Genomic DNA, 16,613 nt, shown 5'->3' on the forward strand with positions numbered 1-16,613 from the left:
TGGCCCTTCATTCTTCACCTATAGCTCATGCCACGTGGCCTTGAACAAGCTGACCCGCTGGATCCAGCACCAGCCCAAGATAATAGGTTGTTTTAGTTTAAACTGTAATTTCCCCCCCTGTTGTTGTGAGCTGCTGTGGGTCCTTCAGAGAGAAAAATATATTTACAGCCTGAGATTGGGGGCCAAATATGCTTAGGAGGTGGTGTGCCCCCATGCCGGTGTCCGTGCCACATGTGCTCTGCAAACTGGCATGGATGCATGGCGGAGGGGCACTTATGCTGGCCCCCTTGGACTGCCGCGGCAGCGTGGCCCTAGGACGCCAGCACTGCCTCCTGCCGATGTCCTTCTGGCTCAAGTCCTCATGCCAGCATCTCAGGAGGCGTTCCCAGGGCTTTTTGGGGGCAGCTGCCAAACCCCTTTCAGGCCGGGAACGCCCCCTTATGCCACAGCACTGCTGCACCACCTTTTTGGTGGTGCAGCCTAGCTGTTTCCTATGGGGCCTTTCCCCCCATTTTCAGATTTTTCACTAGAAAACCCCCAATTTTTGCTCACTGCGGCCGCAAAATCTCCTTGCAGGCACTGTGGCGTCGCTGTCGCCATGCCATCCGTGGCCATTTCTTTTCTCAGGAATGGATGTTAAACAAGTTTATCAATTTGAGGCAGCTTTGTGTAGTGACAGAGTCTGATTAGCCTTCTTCAAATACTTTGTTCTTTTGTGTTCTTTTTGCACATTTTACCTGTCTTATCTTTTGAATTGAGTCCAGCTTTTTTCTGTTTCTTCGTTTTTTCCTGAAATGGAACCATCATTCCAAGCTGACATTATAGAAACTTTTGTTAAAGGAAGCAGTCTTTTCTAGTCCTTTTGGCTTAACGCTGTGGCGCAGAATTTCTTGCTCTGTTGCAGGAAAACCTGATGATAGAGCCAAAATTAGAACAAGGTGTGATCCGAAGGTGTCCTTCCACATGCAGAAGGTGTCTTCACTTGTAGCAAGGCTGTTTCTCACCTCCTGCTGGAGCATTCTGCTGATAAGAGAAAGAAAATCTAAACTAATCTGAGATGTTTGCTGACTGGGCAACAAGGGACATCAGCGGCGTTGCGATGGAATTGTCCTGTTCAGCACCATGTGACTCCTTTCACAGGTGTCAGCAGAGCAATATTAGGAGGTGTGTTCCCCCACACACACACATACAATTCCTTGGGTCAATCAGCGCACTGGTTTATTTTAATCTGCTTCCCTTTGCCCAGCACCCTCCATTTATTTATTCATGACATTTATTGGCTGCCTTTCTTACTTAGATAGAGCCCTGTGGCGCAGAGTGGTCAAGCTGCAGTACTGCAGTCCAAGCTCTGCTCACGACCTGAGTTCGATCCCAACTGAAGTTGGTTTCAGGTAGGCGGCTCAAGGTTGACTCGGCCTTCCATCCTTCCGAGGTCGGTCAAATGCTGGGGGTAAAGTGTAGACTACTGGGGAAGGCACTGGCAAACCACCCCATAAACAAAGTCCGCCTAGTAAACGTCGGGATGTGACGTCACCCCATGGGTCAGTAGTGACTTGTTGCTTGCACAGGGGACTACCTTTACCTTCTTACTTAGATTCAAGGCGGCTCATTCATTGCAGAGCCGACCCTTCCCTTTGGAGCACATTCCTTCTACAGTAGGCTCAAGGCCAGTGTTCTTCACTTTGTAGTAACGGACCTCCTCCAGAACAGACAAAGAGGGGTGCAGGCGGAAGCAAGGATTAGAACCCACGCCATTACCTTGAGCCATTAGTGTCCTTTTAGTTTCCTACAGCGTGGTGTAGCGGTTAAGAGCAGAGGTTTGGAGCGGTGGAGGCTAATCTGGTGAACTGGATTTGTTTCCCTGCTCCTACACATGAAGCCAGCTGGGTGACCTTGGGCTAGTCACATTCTCAGCCCAACCTACCTCGCAGGGTGTCTGTTGCTGGGAAGGGAAGGGAAAGTGATTGTAAGCCGGTTTGATTCTTCCTTAAGTGGTAGAGAAAGTCAGCGTATAAAAACCATCTCTTCTTCCTCTTAATGCCTGTCTATCCGTCTAATTTGTTAATTGAAATAGTAGTTGGATGCTGATATGCTTGCTACTCCAGGGGTCCTACTTTTGTGTACACGACTTGCGTTACTAATACAATTGCGTAACTCTTGTTAGAATCTTGGGCTAGTTCCGTTTAGCACCAGCAAGTTTTTGAGATGGGGTGAAATAGTACAGTAGGGAAAGCATTTGGGTAGAACAGCCACATTTAAACCTTAAAAGCAGCTAGCATGGCACCAGTTTTTCTAGAATAATTTGCTGCATAGATAGTAGCGTCTATCCATATGGCTAAGGCTGGGTTTGGAGGCTGGAAGATGGAAGCATCCTATATTTTACTCACTGCTCTGAATTTCCCCCTTGGACTTTAAATTTAATTTGCAGTCTCAAATTGAGGGGAAGTTTGTTTCCTTGGTGTTGTAAAGTTTAAGTATTCAGAAATACCTTTGTAGATTGAAATATTCAACTCACACCCAAAGGAAATCTTTTCCATTTAGAGGTGACCCTTCTACAGAAGGGGGACCAAAGGAGCGAAGAGTTGGTGTTCCAGTCAATTGACTGGTCAGATATTGCCAAGAGTCCGCCTATTACTTGACCGTGAGTGAATAATCCTATGAATGATACGTTCTGCATGAACCAAGCATGCCACTCTGTGTTGGCTTATATTTTATTCTCCATTTTAGTTCAGTAAGCTGCCTTATCAGGCTCTTGGTCATCAAGGTCAGGGCTAAGACTGGCAATGGCTCTCTGGGGTCTCAGGCAGAGGTCTTCACATCACCTACTACCTGGTCCTTTCAACTGGAGGTGCCGTGGATTGAACATGGGACCTTCAGAATGCCAAGCAGATGCTCTACCACTGAATCACAGCCCCTTCCCTAGCACGGTATGCTTTCCCTCTAGCCCCATAGCAGTCCAGACCAAACCTAGACACATAGCAGTCCTAGTTGGTACCTGCTTTTGGCTGCAGGCATCCCATTAAAAATTGACCTTGTGTTTATTTGATAGTCAGATGGCCAACCCTAGAATTGTCCCCCTTTCTGTATGTGAAAATACTGAGGCCACGTGATCCAGTGATTTAGAGTGAATTCATGTGATTGAGTTGCTGGAACCATTTCCCCCCATTTGTATCCCTCTCCTCTTCCAAAGAGCTTATCATTTATTGAATTATACCACTTTGTCCTTGCAACATCCGTCTGTGATAGATGAGGTCAAATCAGTCACCCAGCGACATTCATGGTTAATGAAGAATTTGACCCCAAGATTCCCTGCTCAAAATCCACATGGTGGCACAGTAGCATTTGTTATGTGATAACTTGGTCCTTCGATGTTGTCTTAACTTTTGGATACTCACAAGCAGTCTTTCCATCCTCACTTAAGAACAGAGACCTTCAATGAGGTGAGAGTTCTCCTCATCAAACCGGTCATCTGAATCTCCCTCAGATTAGAAAGGTGTCTCACAAAGGGTGCTTTGACTCTCAAAAGCTTATACCCTGAAAATCTTGTTGTTCTCTAAGGCTCTCTTGGACTCAAAAATCTAGCTGTTCTATGGCAAACCAACATGGCAGCCTTCTGAATCGGAGCCTCCCTGTTACTCAAGGCTAGCAATTGTTATTTGTGGCAGTAAAATAATATTCTTTGGTCAGTTTATTCATCGGGAAAATATTTTTATGGAAAAAGACAGGGAATTGTATAGTGGAATTGAAAATACCTCTGACAGAACTTGTTTTATAATTTTTCTCTTTTAGCGCTGGTAGCTGGGTTCCAAATGTTGAAGACGCAGCATTTGCCACAATTCCTCTAGAGAAGATGCTCTGGTAGATCGCAAGATGGCAGCCCAGAGGATCCGTGCTGCTAATTCCGGTGGACTCCCACGATGCAAGTCTGAGGGGACGCTAATTGATCTGAGTGAAGAATTTTCAGAAACCAGCTTCAGTTCTGTCAAAGGTGAGGGGTTTTTTCCCCTTCCCTGTGTAAGCAACTCACAATACTGAATGAAAATTAGATTGCCTACAGGAGTGGGGTCTGCCTATATTGCGTTGCTGGGTAAAAAGGGATGATGAAGCTCATAGGCTCATTGCAGATCAGGGTGGATAAAAATCAGTGATTTTTTTAAATCTAAAAATTGGATTTAAAAAATGCTTTTTGAGGAAACCGCCACTGAGGGAATCCATTGCTTAAAGCTACAGGCGCTCCTTTTATCACTTTTGGATTTTTAGCCTCTGCAATAATTTTTTTTTTTTTAGATTTCAGATTTTTATGGAAATTCCGGTCCCTTTTTAGGTTTGTAGAAAGATCCATCTTGCCTGTTCACAGCTCAAGTCACCGGATTTAAGTATCCAAAGATTTGGCTGACTTCGCTGTTAGAATATAAGATGTGGTCAAGGTCCAGAGAGCCAGAAGCAAGTGGCAGGGTCTGGTTCTCAAAGCAAAGGGCATACATGCTTTCCTGAAGAAAGCTGTTTAGCCAGTGCTTGTTCTTGCAGGGTCTTCTCACTAGGACTCAAGGGGCTTAGAAGGCCATGCTCCGGGGGCTGAGGCCTTAAAGGTCCTGTGGTAACATTGTCCCACAGGTACCTCGTTCTACCACATGAGATGTGGAATTTACTCTGCCAGCTCATGTCTCAAGTTGCTAGACCTTAATGAGGAGTTTACCTCTCCTGCTCCCCCCCCCCCATGTAGAATATTTTTTCACTTCTACCAGCAGGTTGGAAAGTAGAGGTATGCTTGTCTGGTAGCCTCTTAGGATTTCTTTAGGCTCGAAAAGCAATGTGCCATCTTCTTTTGATGTGCTCAGTTGGCAATTGCTGGCATAAGGCTTAGTCCTAAACTATTCAGAGGCCGGGTTTAGAATTGCTACCTTAGTCACACACAGTAGCCAGCAGAATTAACCTCTTGGTCTTGGCTCTTTTGAAAAGTCAAAAATGTTATGCATATAATTTGCAGCATGTATGCCTTACCTTTCTACCTATATTCATATGTAAAGTAGTTCCCAAAGCTATAAAATCCAAAAAAAGTTAAAATAATCAAGATGGTGTGTTTTCATTATACAGTTGCTACTGAAACTTGGCCATTTAAAGAATATCTGGGATGTAGGTGTGTAGCAGCTAAAAGATGGATGTCCTTAAAGGGAGAGAATTCTGAGAATGAGGGAAATGTACTTCTAAGTTTAATTTTATGCACTGTTGCCAAATCTTTCTGTTGTTTGCTGTTGCTCATGACGTTCCCTTTTTTGCTTTACAGTGCCTTCTCCTAGTGCCTTGATGGGAGACAATCCTACGTCATTTGGGAATGCAAAGGAAGTTGTAGCAATTAAAGACTACTGCCCCAATAACTTCACAACCTTGAAGTTCTCCAAGGGTGATCACCTCTATGTCTTAGATACCTCAGGAGGTGAGTGGTGGTATGCCCACAATACCACAGAGATGGGCTACATCCCATCTTCGTATGTTCAGCCTGTAAACAACCGGAACTCTTCGTTGGCAGACAGTGGAATGATAGACAATCTCCTTGAAATCTCTGACGAGGGAGCCAGGGAACTTGATCTACTTGGAGACTGGACAGACATCAAGTGGAGCTTAGCAAAAAACAACCCTTTCTTGAATAATGTCCAGACTAACCCTTTTATGAATGGGAATTTACAGATAGCTCCTGACAGGACCAAGGAGCATTCTCCCCAATCCACGGTGTTGCTCTTCGATACAGGGCTGCCTACGTTTACAGGGTCCAGTTCTGCCACTAACAGCAGTGTAGGCAACCATCTTGACGAGGTCCCTTCAATGAACGGGTTTGAATTTGAACAGCCAAGCAGGCGGGACAACCCTTTTTTCAGAAGCAAGCGGTCATACAGTTTGTCAGAACTCTCAGTACTACAAGCAAAATCAGAAAATTCAGACTCATCGAACTTCTTCACTGGGTTGAAATCTCCTACTCCTGAGCAATTCCAAAGCAGGGAAGATTTTAGAACTGCATGGTTAAACCATCGGAAGCTGACAAGATCTTGCCATAACTTGGATCTCCTAGGCCAGAACCTTGGTTGGGGTCAGACACAACCTGTGGAGACGAATATAGTTTGCAAGCTTGATAGCTCCGGGGGAGCAGTCCAGCTTCCAGACACTAATATTAATATTCAAGTTCCAGAGGGACATGTCGCCATTGGGGATACTCAACAGATCTCCATGAAAGCTCTGTTGGATCCACCTTTGGAGCTCAACTGTGACAAATGCAGTACCATAAGTCCTGTACTAGAGATTAAGCTAAGCAACATGGAAGTCAGAACTTCGATTGTACTGGAAATGAAAGTGTCAGCAGAAGTTAAGAACGATTCAGTGAGCAAGAGTTTAGTAGGAGTGCAGAGCTTGCGGAGCGACATGAAGGATGGCCCCTATACGCCAGTGCGACTAAGCTATTGCTATGGAGACACAATACAGGTTCAACTGGAGAACCTGGAGCCTTGTATGTATATAGCAGTCGTAGCCCAAGGGCAGAATATTTTGTATCCTTTCACAGTTTGGGATTACATCAGTAAAAAAATCACGGTTGGAGTCTACGGTCCAAAGCATATCCATCCTTCTTTCAAAACGGTGGTTGCCATCTTTGGACATGATTGCGCCCCGAAGACACTCTTGGTGACCGAAGTGACGCGGCAGGTGCACTCCACAGGACCTGTGGCCCTGCAGTTGTGGGGCAAGCACCAGTTCACCCTCGCGAGGCCACAAGACCTAAAGATTTGCATGTTTTCAAACATGACTAATTACGAGGTGAGAGCCAGCGAGCAGGCCAAAATGGTAAGAGGTTTCCAAATGAAGCTCGGGAAAGTCAGCCGCCTCATCTTTCCCATCATGTCACATGACCCCAACGAGCTGTCTGATTTTACATTGCGAATACAAGTCAAGGACGACAAGAATAACCTTCTGACTCAGTTCTGTGTCCAAACGCCGCAGCCGCCTCCAAAAAGTACAGTCAGGACCACTGGACAAAGGAGATTCCTGAAGAAGAATGAGGTGGGGAAAATAATATTGTCTCCTCTTGCAGCCTCCAGCAAATATCCGGTCTTCCAGGATCGGCCAGTGACAAGCTTAAAATATGGGAAGCTGCTAAAAACGGTAGTGCGGCAAAGCAAGAACCATTATCTCTTGGAATATAAGAAAGGGGATGTCATCGGTTTGCTAAGCGAAGAGAAAATCAGACTGAAAGGTCAGCTCTGGACAAAGGAATGGTATATTGGTTACTATCAGGGTAAAGTCGGCCTTGTCCATACCAAAAATGTTTTAGTTGTTGGAAAAACAAAGCCAAATAATTTCTGTGGACCTGAGCTTACCACTAGTATGTTGCTTGATCAGATCTTGAGGCCTTGTAAGTTCCTCACCTACATTTATGCTTCAGTAAGGACTTTGTTGATGGAAAACATTAGCAGCTGGCGCTCCTTTGCAGATGCCTTGGGGTATGGCAACTTGCCACTGACTTTTTTCTGCCGGGCGGAACTGGACAGTGAGCCAGAGTGTGTGGCTTCTGTGCTGGAGAAACTGAAAGAAGACTGTAATAATTCGGACAATAAGGATAGGAAATCTTTTCAGAAGGAACTGATGTCAGTAAGTATTCTGGTTAAAGTTGTATTCTTTAATCTGTGATTTGTTGTCTGATATTGTTTAGTTGGGTTTAGGGTTCAGTGAGACCATCTGTGACAAAAGTGATTCAGGCCGAAGAGACCCAACCAGTATTTCTTGTTGCCAGCGTGGTGTAGTGGTTAAGAGCGGTGGTTTGGAGCGGTGGACTCTGATCTGGAGAACCGGGTTTGATTCCCCACTCCTCCATATGAGCGGCGGAGGCTAATCTGGAGAACTGGATTTGTTTCCCCAGCCCTACACATGAAGCCTGCTAGGTGACCTTAAGCTAGTCACAGTTCTGTCAGCCCCACCTACCTCACAGGGTGCAAGTTGTTGGGAAGGGAAGGTGATTGTAAGCTGGTTTGATTCTTCCTTAAGTGGTACAGAAAGTCAGCATTTAAAACCAACTCTTCTTCCTCTTCTTGCTTCGCAGCACATTGGATTGCTGTCCAATGTATCAATTATTCTTCTTTCACTATTTCTCCCCACCACCACTGTAACCTTTCTGTTCTCTCTACATTATGTTCCAGCCAATGTATCCAATGCAGAAGGATTCCGCACTGCATTGCTTTGCCATTACCAGTATAATAGAAGAAAGAATGCAAAATGAAACAAATGTGATTTCTTACTAGTTTACCATTTCTTTCTCTTTTAGAAATGAGTGGGGCTCATTCGGTTCATTTTCCGTTTCTTTTTTCCTTTTTTGGGGGAGAACTAATGCACTCTCATAAACAGTCTTTCCACATCCAGTGCTTAATTTCATGTCGTTTTCTGGGAACTCCTCAGGGGGACAAAATTGTGTTTTGAAATATACGTCTGCCTGTTCTCAAGGTTCAGTGCTGGGACTCTCCGTTAGATTTTTGCACTGCAAATAGCAATGGTATGAAACTTTGCCAAGGACATGGAGCTGCATGGCACCATCAGTGCACATGGGAGTTTTTTCCTTGTGTCTTACAGCGCGTTCCTGAGATCTAAGGGTGAAAGCCCTTAGGAGGACAGGAAGGCGCCGCGACGGTGTCCGGGCCCACAGTGCCGGCATCCAGGCCACTAATGCTGGCGTTAGTGGCCCGAACGTCAGCGGGAAGGGCCGGATGTGGCAGCTCTGCTCCAGGGTATCCACAGGGCCTTCTGGCGGCATCTGAACGCCGTCAAAGGCTGGCCCAGCATCCCTGGAGACGTTCCCGGGGCGTTACGGCATCCCAGGAGGCGTTCCCAGCGCTTTACGGCATCCCGGGAGCCGTTCCCGGCGTGTTACAGCGCCTTAGGAGGCATTCCCGGCACGTTACAGCGCCGGGCTGGGGGAGGAGCTGCCTTTAGGCGGCCTCCAAAGCCTTTTTGGGCTGGGAATGCCCCTTTTTATTTTTGCCAAGATACACCACGTTTTGGGTGGCGTATCTGAGGGTTGCATGGATTTTTAATGCTGGGAGGAGGCAGCGCAGCCGCGTTGCCTCAAAAGACCGGTGCAGGCATTCCTCTCAGGAATGCGCTGTAAGGGTTTTTATCCCCTCTGGCCCTGTGCCTACCCCAGCAGACCCTTTGTCTCTTCTTGTTTTGAATGAAGTTACGGTGCCTTCTGGCCTCTCAAATTAAATTGTGGAACTCCCTGCCCCAGGATGTGGTGATGGCTACCAACTTGGAAGGCTTTAAGAGGGGAGTGGACATGTTCATGGAGGAGAGGGGTATTCATGGCTACTAGTAAAAATGGATACTAGTCATGATGCAGACCTATTCTCTCCAGGATCAGAGGAGCATGCCTATTATATTAGGTGCTGTGGAACATAGGCAGGACAATGCTGCTGCAGTTGTCTTGTTTGTGGGCTTCCTAGAGGCACCTGGTTGGCCACTGTGTGAACAGACTGCGGGACTTGATGGGCCTTGGTCTGATCCAGCATGGCTTTTCTTATGTTCTCATGGAGCTAGGCACTCCCATAAGCTACGTCTAACTATATAGCCATAGCCAGTTAGATTAATCGGTTTTAGCTGCTCCAATTTATGGAAGAAGATGTGACTCACCTACTGTGTTTGACTTAACAGTGGCTAGTGATTTAAATGGGGTTAAGCGCTGAGGCTGTCTAAAGCTATTATGCATTTATTCAGGTTAACCTTCTTAACCTACTCAACCCTAAATATTTGGTATAAAAAGGGAATGTTTCAGAGCATGTTGGAGGATCCTTCTGCTTGGTTGCAAAACAGGTTAAATATATTCCAGAGTAGAGAAGTGAAGGCCCTCAATTCTCCCCCCAGGTTTTTTTTTTCAATTTTTCCAATAGAAAAATGGGGAGATTTGGGGGAACACTGGGGGAAAAACTCTTGTGATCCCCCCCTTTGGAAATAGTGAAAAGAAGGGCAGGGTTTTACTCAAAATGAGTATTATGGAATTTTTAATGTAAGACCATCTATATATATAAGATTTTCAAGATTTTTTTTCTTTAAATGTAAATAATTTTGGCAGCAATTAATATGTTATAATAGGTTTAATTACAATACATTATTAAAGAGGTCAGCATTTCCAGTGTTATACAGTTTTGTGTAATATCCAGTGTACTGGTAGTCGTACCTATTGTGACAGCATGAGAGTGTTTCTGTCCAAATAATACTTTTGTTTACTTCAGAATTTGTCTTTTTGCCTTCAGTTTAGGTTTTTGCTTACCTCTCAGATAGAAAAAATTAAGATATGTGTGCTATGGTGGCATAGAGTGGGGGAGTTTGCAGTCTCTCATGGTGAGGGTCCCTGCCTCAGTGGTAGACCATCTGCTTTGCATGCAGAAGGCCCCAGGTTCAGTTTCTGGCACCCCAGTCAAAAAGGATCAAATAGGAGGTGATGTGAAAGACCCCTGTCTGAGACCCTGGAGAGTCGCTGCCAGTCTTAGTAGACAATACTGACCTTAATGGGCCAACTTCAGTATAAGGCAGCTTCGTGTGTATATGTGCCTGTGTGCATGCGCATGCAGGTCTCTCCACCCTTTCCTAGCTCGTGGAGCTTAAAGACTCCCTGGCGATCTGGTTGCTGGCAGGTGAACGCCATCTTAGGAGTGGCTAGGCATGGTGAGGACACAATTTGGCGGTGTTAAGAACATAAGAAAGGCCTTGCTGGATCAGGCCAAGGCCCATCAAGTCCAGCAGTCTGTTCACACAGTGGCCAACCTGGTGCCTCTAGGAAGCCACAAGCAAGACGACTGCAGCAGCACCATCCTGCCTGTGTTCCAAAGCACCTAATATAATAGGCATGCTCCTCTGATCCTGGAGAGAATAGGAATGCATCTTGACTAGTAACCCTTTTGACTAGCAGCCATGGATAGCTCTCTCCTCCATGAACATGTCCACTCCCCTCTTCAAGCCTCCCAAGTTGGTAGCCATCACCACATCCTGGAGCAGGGAGTTCCACAGTTTAACTATGCATTGTATGAAGAAATACTTCCTTTTATCTGTTTTGAATCTCTCACCCTCCAGCTTCAGCAGATGACCCCGTGTTCTAGTATTATGCGAGAGGGAGAAAAGCTTCTTCCTGTCCACTCTCTCCATACCATGCATAATTTTATAGACTTCTATCATGTCTCACCTTAACCGCCTTCTTTCCAAGCTAAACATCCCTAAGCATTTTAACCGTTCCTCATAGGGCAGTTGCTCTAGTCCCCTGATCAATTTGGTTGCTCTTTTCTGCACCTTCTCAAGCTCTGCAATATCCTTTTTAAGTTGTGGTGACCAGAAGTTCCAAGCCAGAAGTGGTGTCTGTCACTTCTGGGGGTTGCTGCTGGCCATCCAGAGCTCCCGTGGCAGTCTGAGATTGTCCCTTGCTTTGGTGCTTCTGATGGCCGCGGGAGGAAGTGAATACCCCACATTTTGATCCATACTGAGCAAAAACTTGCTTTGGACCCGTAAGTTGGTGACACCTGATTTAGAGAAGTATAACAGACTGGTCACTTCTTGCTCAGTCTTACTGGCCCACTTGATGGTCCTACTTGCCGCCTCCAGGTCTGAATTTAAGGAAGGTTTCTTTATGTGAGAAATTATGTAAAAGAACCAGAGGTATATGGTCACTGTTGAGATGATTGTCAACCTCAAATGTGTGAAGTTCCAGGAAAGAACAGTGCCCACGACTAACTTGGTCTTTGACTTGTTCTGTTTTCTCCCAGGCCTTGCTGAAAATGGACTGCCAGGGCTTGGTGGTCAGATTAATTCAGGATTTTGTGCTTCTGACTACGGCTGTAGAAGTGGCCCAGCGCTGGAGGGAGCTTGCTGAGAAATTGGCCAAGGTTTCCAAGCAACAGATGGATGCCTATGAAGCCCCCCATCGAGACAAGAATGGTGCTGTGGATAGTGAGGTATGGGGAGGGGTCATGTGATGTGTTCTAGGCTTGCTGTGTGACTGACTCTGCACAATAGGCTGGAAAAAACCCTTTGCTATTGTATTCAGTTGCTGTTTGTATTGCAAACGATGGCAAAGCTTACACTTCTCGTTACGTGGATTCTGTGCCTAGAAAACTCAGCCGAATAGAAATGCATCCGTCCTTAATAGACCTATTCTTCTTCCATGGTTTTGGAGACACTTCAAGTAAATGTACAAATGAGAGGAGCGGATTGCTAAAATCATTAAGGTCGTTTAAGCATGGGAGTTTTACCTGAGGTTCGTTGCTCGCTGGACCCACACTTTCCTGTTGGGAGTCTATGCACCAGCAGTCTGCAAGCTCAAATCAAGTCCCCGCCCCTTTAAACGCTGCTTTGCAATTGGCTTACTTTGTAGAGCTTACTGTGAGAGAAATTCCTCCCCCCCCAACCCAATTGCTGCATAAAGAAAGCATTTTAAGAACAAAAAACAAAAAATGGAGCAATCTGAAAGGAGAGTGGGGGAGAAATCCAAGCCTCGGTTTTAAAAAACTTTTCTTCTGCTCAGAAGGAGCTCCGAGGAAGCAGGAAGCATTTGAATCCCTTCCTCTTTATACCCTGCTTTGGAATTGGCTGTGAGAGAAACCAAGCTTGTGTGTCCCGTGCTTTGTCTTATGCATGGGGATTTCACCGGGCTGAGCTCAGGGGAGAGGGAAGAATCAGGTTAACAGAGGAACAGGAAGACCCAGGATTTCTGAGGGCTGGCAGCGAGGTCATCTCTAATGGACGGAAAACTCATGCATAACTCCAAGGAACAACCGAGACAGACCAGGAACAAATGTGAGTGAAAGTACCCATGCATAAACGACCTAAGACAACTATCTCAGGAGCAGGAAACCCGCTAGGGAGGCTACTGGGCCATTGGATGAAAAGGAACGAAAGGATTGCGTACGGAAGACAGGAAGATGGCAGGCAAACTGAATGAATTCCTTGCGTCTGTTTTCCCTGTGAAAATATGGAGCATGTACCTATGCTGGAGCCACTGTTTTGAGGAAGGGTGTGAAGAATGGGGTCAGATTAAGGTAACGAGATATGAAGACTGCTAGGCAACTTAAAAGTTAATATAAATCTCTGGATCACATGTGCCCAAGAGTTCTTAAGGAACTCAGATGTGGAATTGTTGATCTACTAACCAGTATAAGTAACCTGTTGCTAAAATTGGTCTCTGTACTGGAGGACTAGAAAGTAGCAAATGTTACACCGATTTTTTTTGAAGGGTCAAGAAGGTATTCCACATGTTACAAGATAGTCTAACATCTGTTCCAGGTAAATCTGCGGAAACTGTTATTAAAGTTAGAATTATTAAGCCCATAGAGGAAGAAAGCTTGCTGAGGGAACATCAGGGAAGCCCTGCCTCACCAATGTTTCAGAGTTCTTTGAGCAGGATAACAAGTGTGTGTGTAAGGTGCTCTGGTATATATTATATACTTGGACTTCCAAATAGCCGTTGAGAAAGTCCTTCACCAAATGTTTTTGAGCCAAATGTTTTTGAGTTAATGCTCAGTGGACAGCACTTAATCTGCTTGGATATTACTATTGGTGTGCAATAGTACTATTGGTGTACGCAATATGAAGTGTATCATGCTTGGTGCCTTTTTCTTATTTCTTTGGGGTTCTGCAGTAGAGGTTTTCGGTAAAATGCTGCAGTAAAAAAAAATCAAAGGTAGCTGAGCCTGTTGGGGTATTCCTTATAAGTTCAGTATGACCTGCATCTTTCATACAACCGGACGAAAATAAAAATTCCTTCCTGCTTTCAGGGGGAAGTCTGCAGATAAGTGTATTCCTTATAAGTTCAGTATGTCCTGCTTCTTTTGTACAACCGGACAAAAATAAAAATTCCTTCCTGATGTCAGGCTGCAGATAAGTGTGACAATGAAACAAAAATACCTGGTACACCTGGCTGCTTTTCATCTGGCTTTTTGGCCTGCAAACAACTGCATCAAAGGCTCAAGGGCTCACATGGGCCCAGGTGCTAGAACGAAGCAAGCCGGAATGGAGAAATGGTTCAAAGGAGGCTTTTCCCCTGTGGTCCCCTGTACTGACCTCCCATAGGAAAAGAGATGACGTCTTGTTTTGCATTTATATCGCATCACTGAGAATTGGTTTGCTGCTGGCTCCTGACCCAGTCAAATTGTATGTGTGTGTTTGTGTCAAATGCCATCAAATCGCAGCCGACTTCTGGCGACCCCAGCAAGGGGCTTTCACGGCGAGGGAGAAGCACAGGTGGTTTGCCAATGCCTTCCTCTGCAGCGCCTTCCTTGGAGGTCTCCCTTCCAAGTACCAACCCTACTTAGCTTCCAAAATCTGATGAGATCGAGCTAAACCATGCTGCCTAAACCCAGTCAAATTGTACACCAGGGAGAAGCAGGCAAGATCTCAGATCCTACACCTACCATCATTTGCTGACATTTATTTGTGTGTGTGTGTTTATTTCCTCACATTTATATCCCGTCCTCATTCCTGGCAAGCCAGGCTCAGAGCTGGTCACAACATTTAATATAAAAACATAGATTAAAACATATTTAAAATCACACTTCTCAGCAACAAATCAAACAAGATGGCAACAATAAAATTCAAGAAATAGAGCCACTGAAAAAACCAGGCCAGGCAGTAACCCCCAACCTAAGTTGGGGGGAGAGGACGGGGAGGCCAGCAACGATGGTATTGGAAAAACTTGCGTCTGCCCTCATTCGTAAGCCTGGAGGAACAGCTCTGTTTTACAGGCCCTGCAGAGCTAATTTAGGTCCCGCAGGGCCCAGATGTTATTAGGGAGGCTGTTCTACCAGGCTGGAGCCAGGGCCACAAAAGCCCTGGCCGTTGTTAAGGACAGCCGCACACTCCTTGGGCTGGGGACCACCAGTAAATTGCTATTCATCGAGCGCAGTGCTCTCTGGGGGGCATACCAGGAGAGGTGGTCCCGCAGGTACGAACCTAGAAGAAGAAGAGAAGAAGAGTTGGTCTTTTATATGCCAACTTTCTCTACCACTTAAGGGAGACTCAAACCGGCTTACAATCACCTTCCCTTCCCCTCCCCACAACAGACACCTTGTGAGGTAGGTGGGACTGAGAGCTCTAACAGAGCTGTGACTAGCCCAAGGTCAACCAGCTGGCTTCATGTGTAGGAGTGGAGAAACAAATCCAGTTCACCAGATTAGCCTCCGCCGCTCATGTGGAGGAGTGGGGAATCAAACCCGGTTCTCCAGACCAGACTCCACTACTCCAAACCACCGCTCTTAACCACTACTCCACGCTGGCGCTCCTAGTGCACTGTATACACAGCTTACTAAGGGATCATCAATTCTAATGGCAAGCTGCTCTTGTCTGTTGTAACGTGAGTGTCTTGTCTCTGGCAGGCAATGTGGAAACCCGCCTATGACTTCATGCTAACGTGGAGCAACCAGCTGGGAGACAGCTACCGTGACGTTACTCAGGAGCTCCACACGGGTCTGGATAAAATGAAGAATCCAATCACGAAGCGCTGGAAGCATCTCACAGGGACCCTAATCTTAGTCAACACCTTGGATATACTACGGGCAGCTGCCTTTAGTCCTCAAGAAAGCGAGGACTGGGCCATTTGATGGGGGCCTTGTCCGGACCGGATGCTGTTTAACTCACAGTGTGCGAGAGACTAAAATAGTTCCACAAAAGCCAAAGTTTGGGAGCAGTGGTTTTCAGGGCTTGGAGTGCAAACCTCTTACGTTTTATCTCCCCTTGGCAGGAAGACAACCAAGACTACACTGTTTTCTATGCTCTGTGGTTGGAAACTCTTCTTAATTTGTTAAACTTCTTTTTTTTTTAAAATCGAACTTTTAAAAAATACTTGCAGATCTCTGACTTCTTAAGAGCAGCAGAAAGTCACTTTAGGGAGGAGTCGGCATTCTTACGTGACATGAAGAACGCTTCCATCCCTTTTTAAAATTACCACTTTGAAGATGGTGAGTCATGTCGATACAAAGCACACGGCCAGATGCCCCTGCAAACGTTTGAAATCCTAAGGTGTGGCTCTGACGACTGTTTATAAATCAGTGTGTTTAATCCTACCAGTTCCTGTGATCCCACGAGTGTTATAGCAGTTTCCTAAAATTTGCTTTTATTAATACCTTTTCTTTTGTAAAGCAGAAAACGCACACTTTTCCAGTTAACTGATTTTTGTAACCCAAAAGTTAGCACTGCATCTTAATGTCCCAGCACAAGGTGCGCTCCACTTCTCTCTGCTTCAGATCATGATAAAGAAGCAGAAATTACTTCAGGTTATTGGACTTGGCCCCATCTCCTTTCCCTTTTAATGGAAATGAACCTTAACGGATGCCACTGAAAGTTCAAAAGCAACATTTTCACTTCACTTTGTTCTGAAACAGGAGTGTCTTAGCCAGCTGCAACTCAAAATGGCCCTCTTCAGAAGTTTACATTTTCTGGATATCTAAAAAAAAAAAAATAAGATAGGGGAAATGGATGTTCCATGGTTTGTTTGTTCTGAATTGCGCTAAGGTGAAGGTTTAGGCTTGGTGGTCACTGAGTTGTTAAATCTTTGTCGGAGCCAAACTATGTTAGACTTCAGGTGGGACGTTACATCGTGGAATACG

At 45.6% G+C, this 16,613-nt stretch overlaps 1 protein-coding gene across 1 annotated transcript; it reads left to right on the forward strand.

Annotated features, from left to right (window-relative positions):
• The first annotated feature begins 3,816 nt into the window (after window positions 1–3,816).
• SH3BP4 (SH3 domain binding protein 4) lies at window positions 3,817–15,613 on the forward strand. The gene is made up of 4 exons (XM_056856123.1): window positions 3,817–3,988; window positions 5,285–7,632; window positions 11,781–11,969; window positions 15,384–15,613. Exons 1-4 carry the CDS (start codon window positions 3,871–3,873, stop codon window positions 15,606–15,608), a joined length of 2,880 nt encoding a protein of 959 aa, XP_056712101.1. The 5' UTR covers window positions 3,817–3,870; the 3' UTR covers window positions 15,609–15,613.
• The last annotated feature ends 1,000 nt before the right edge of the window (window positions 15,614–16,613 follow it).

Source organism: Euleptes europaea, chromosome 10, assembly GCF_029931775.1.
Source record: "Euleptes europaea isolate rEulEur1 chromosome 10, rEulEur1.hap1, whole genome shotgun sequence".
Taxonomy (NCBI): domain Eukaryota; kingdom Metazoa; phylum Chordata; class Lepidosauria; order Squamata; family Sphaerodactylidae; genus Euleptes; species Euleptes europaea.

Excerpts from the sequence above, each read along its gene's own strand:
- SH3BP4 (XM_056856123.1), top strand. The coding sequence starts at position 3,871 with ATGGCAGCCCAGAGGATCCGTGCTGCTAATTCCGGTGGACTCCCACGA. Across the intron at positions 3,989-5,284 it reads CAGCTTCAGTTCTGTCAAAG|TGCCTTCTCCTAGTGCCTTG; the intron begins GTGAGGGGTTTT and ends TTTGCTTTACAG. Across the intron at positions 7,633-11,780 it reads TTCAGAAGGAACTGATGTCA|GCCTTGCTGAAAATGGACTG; the intron begins GTAAGTATTCTG and ends GTTTTCTCCCAG.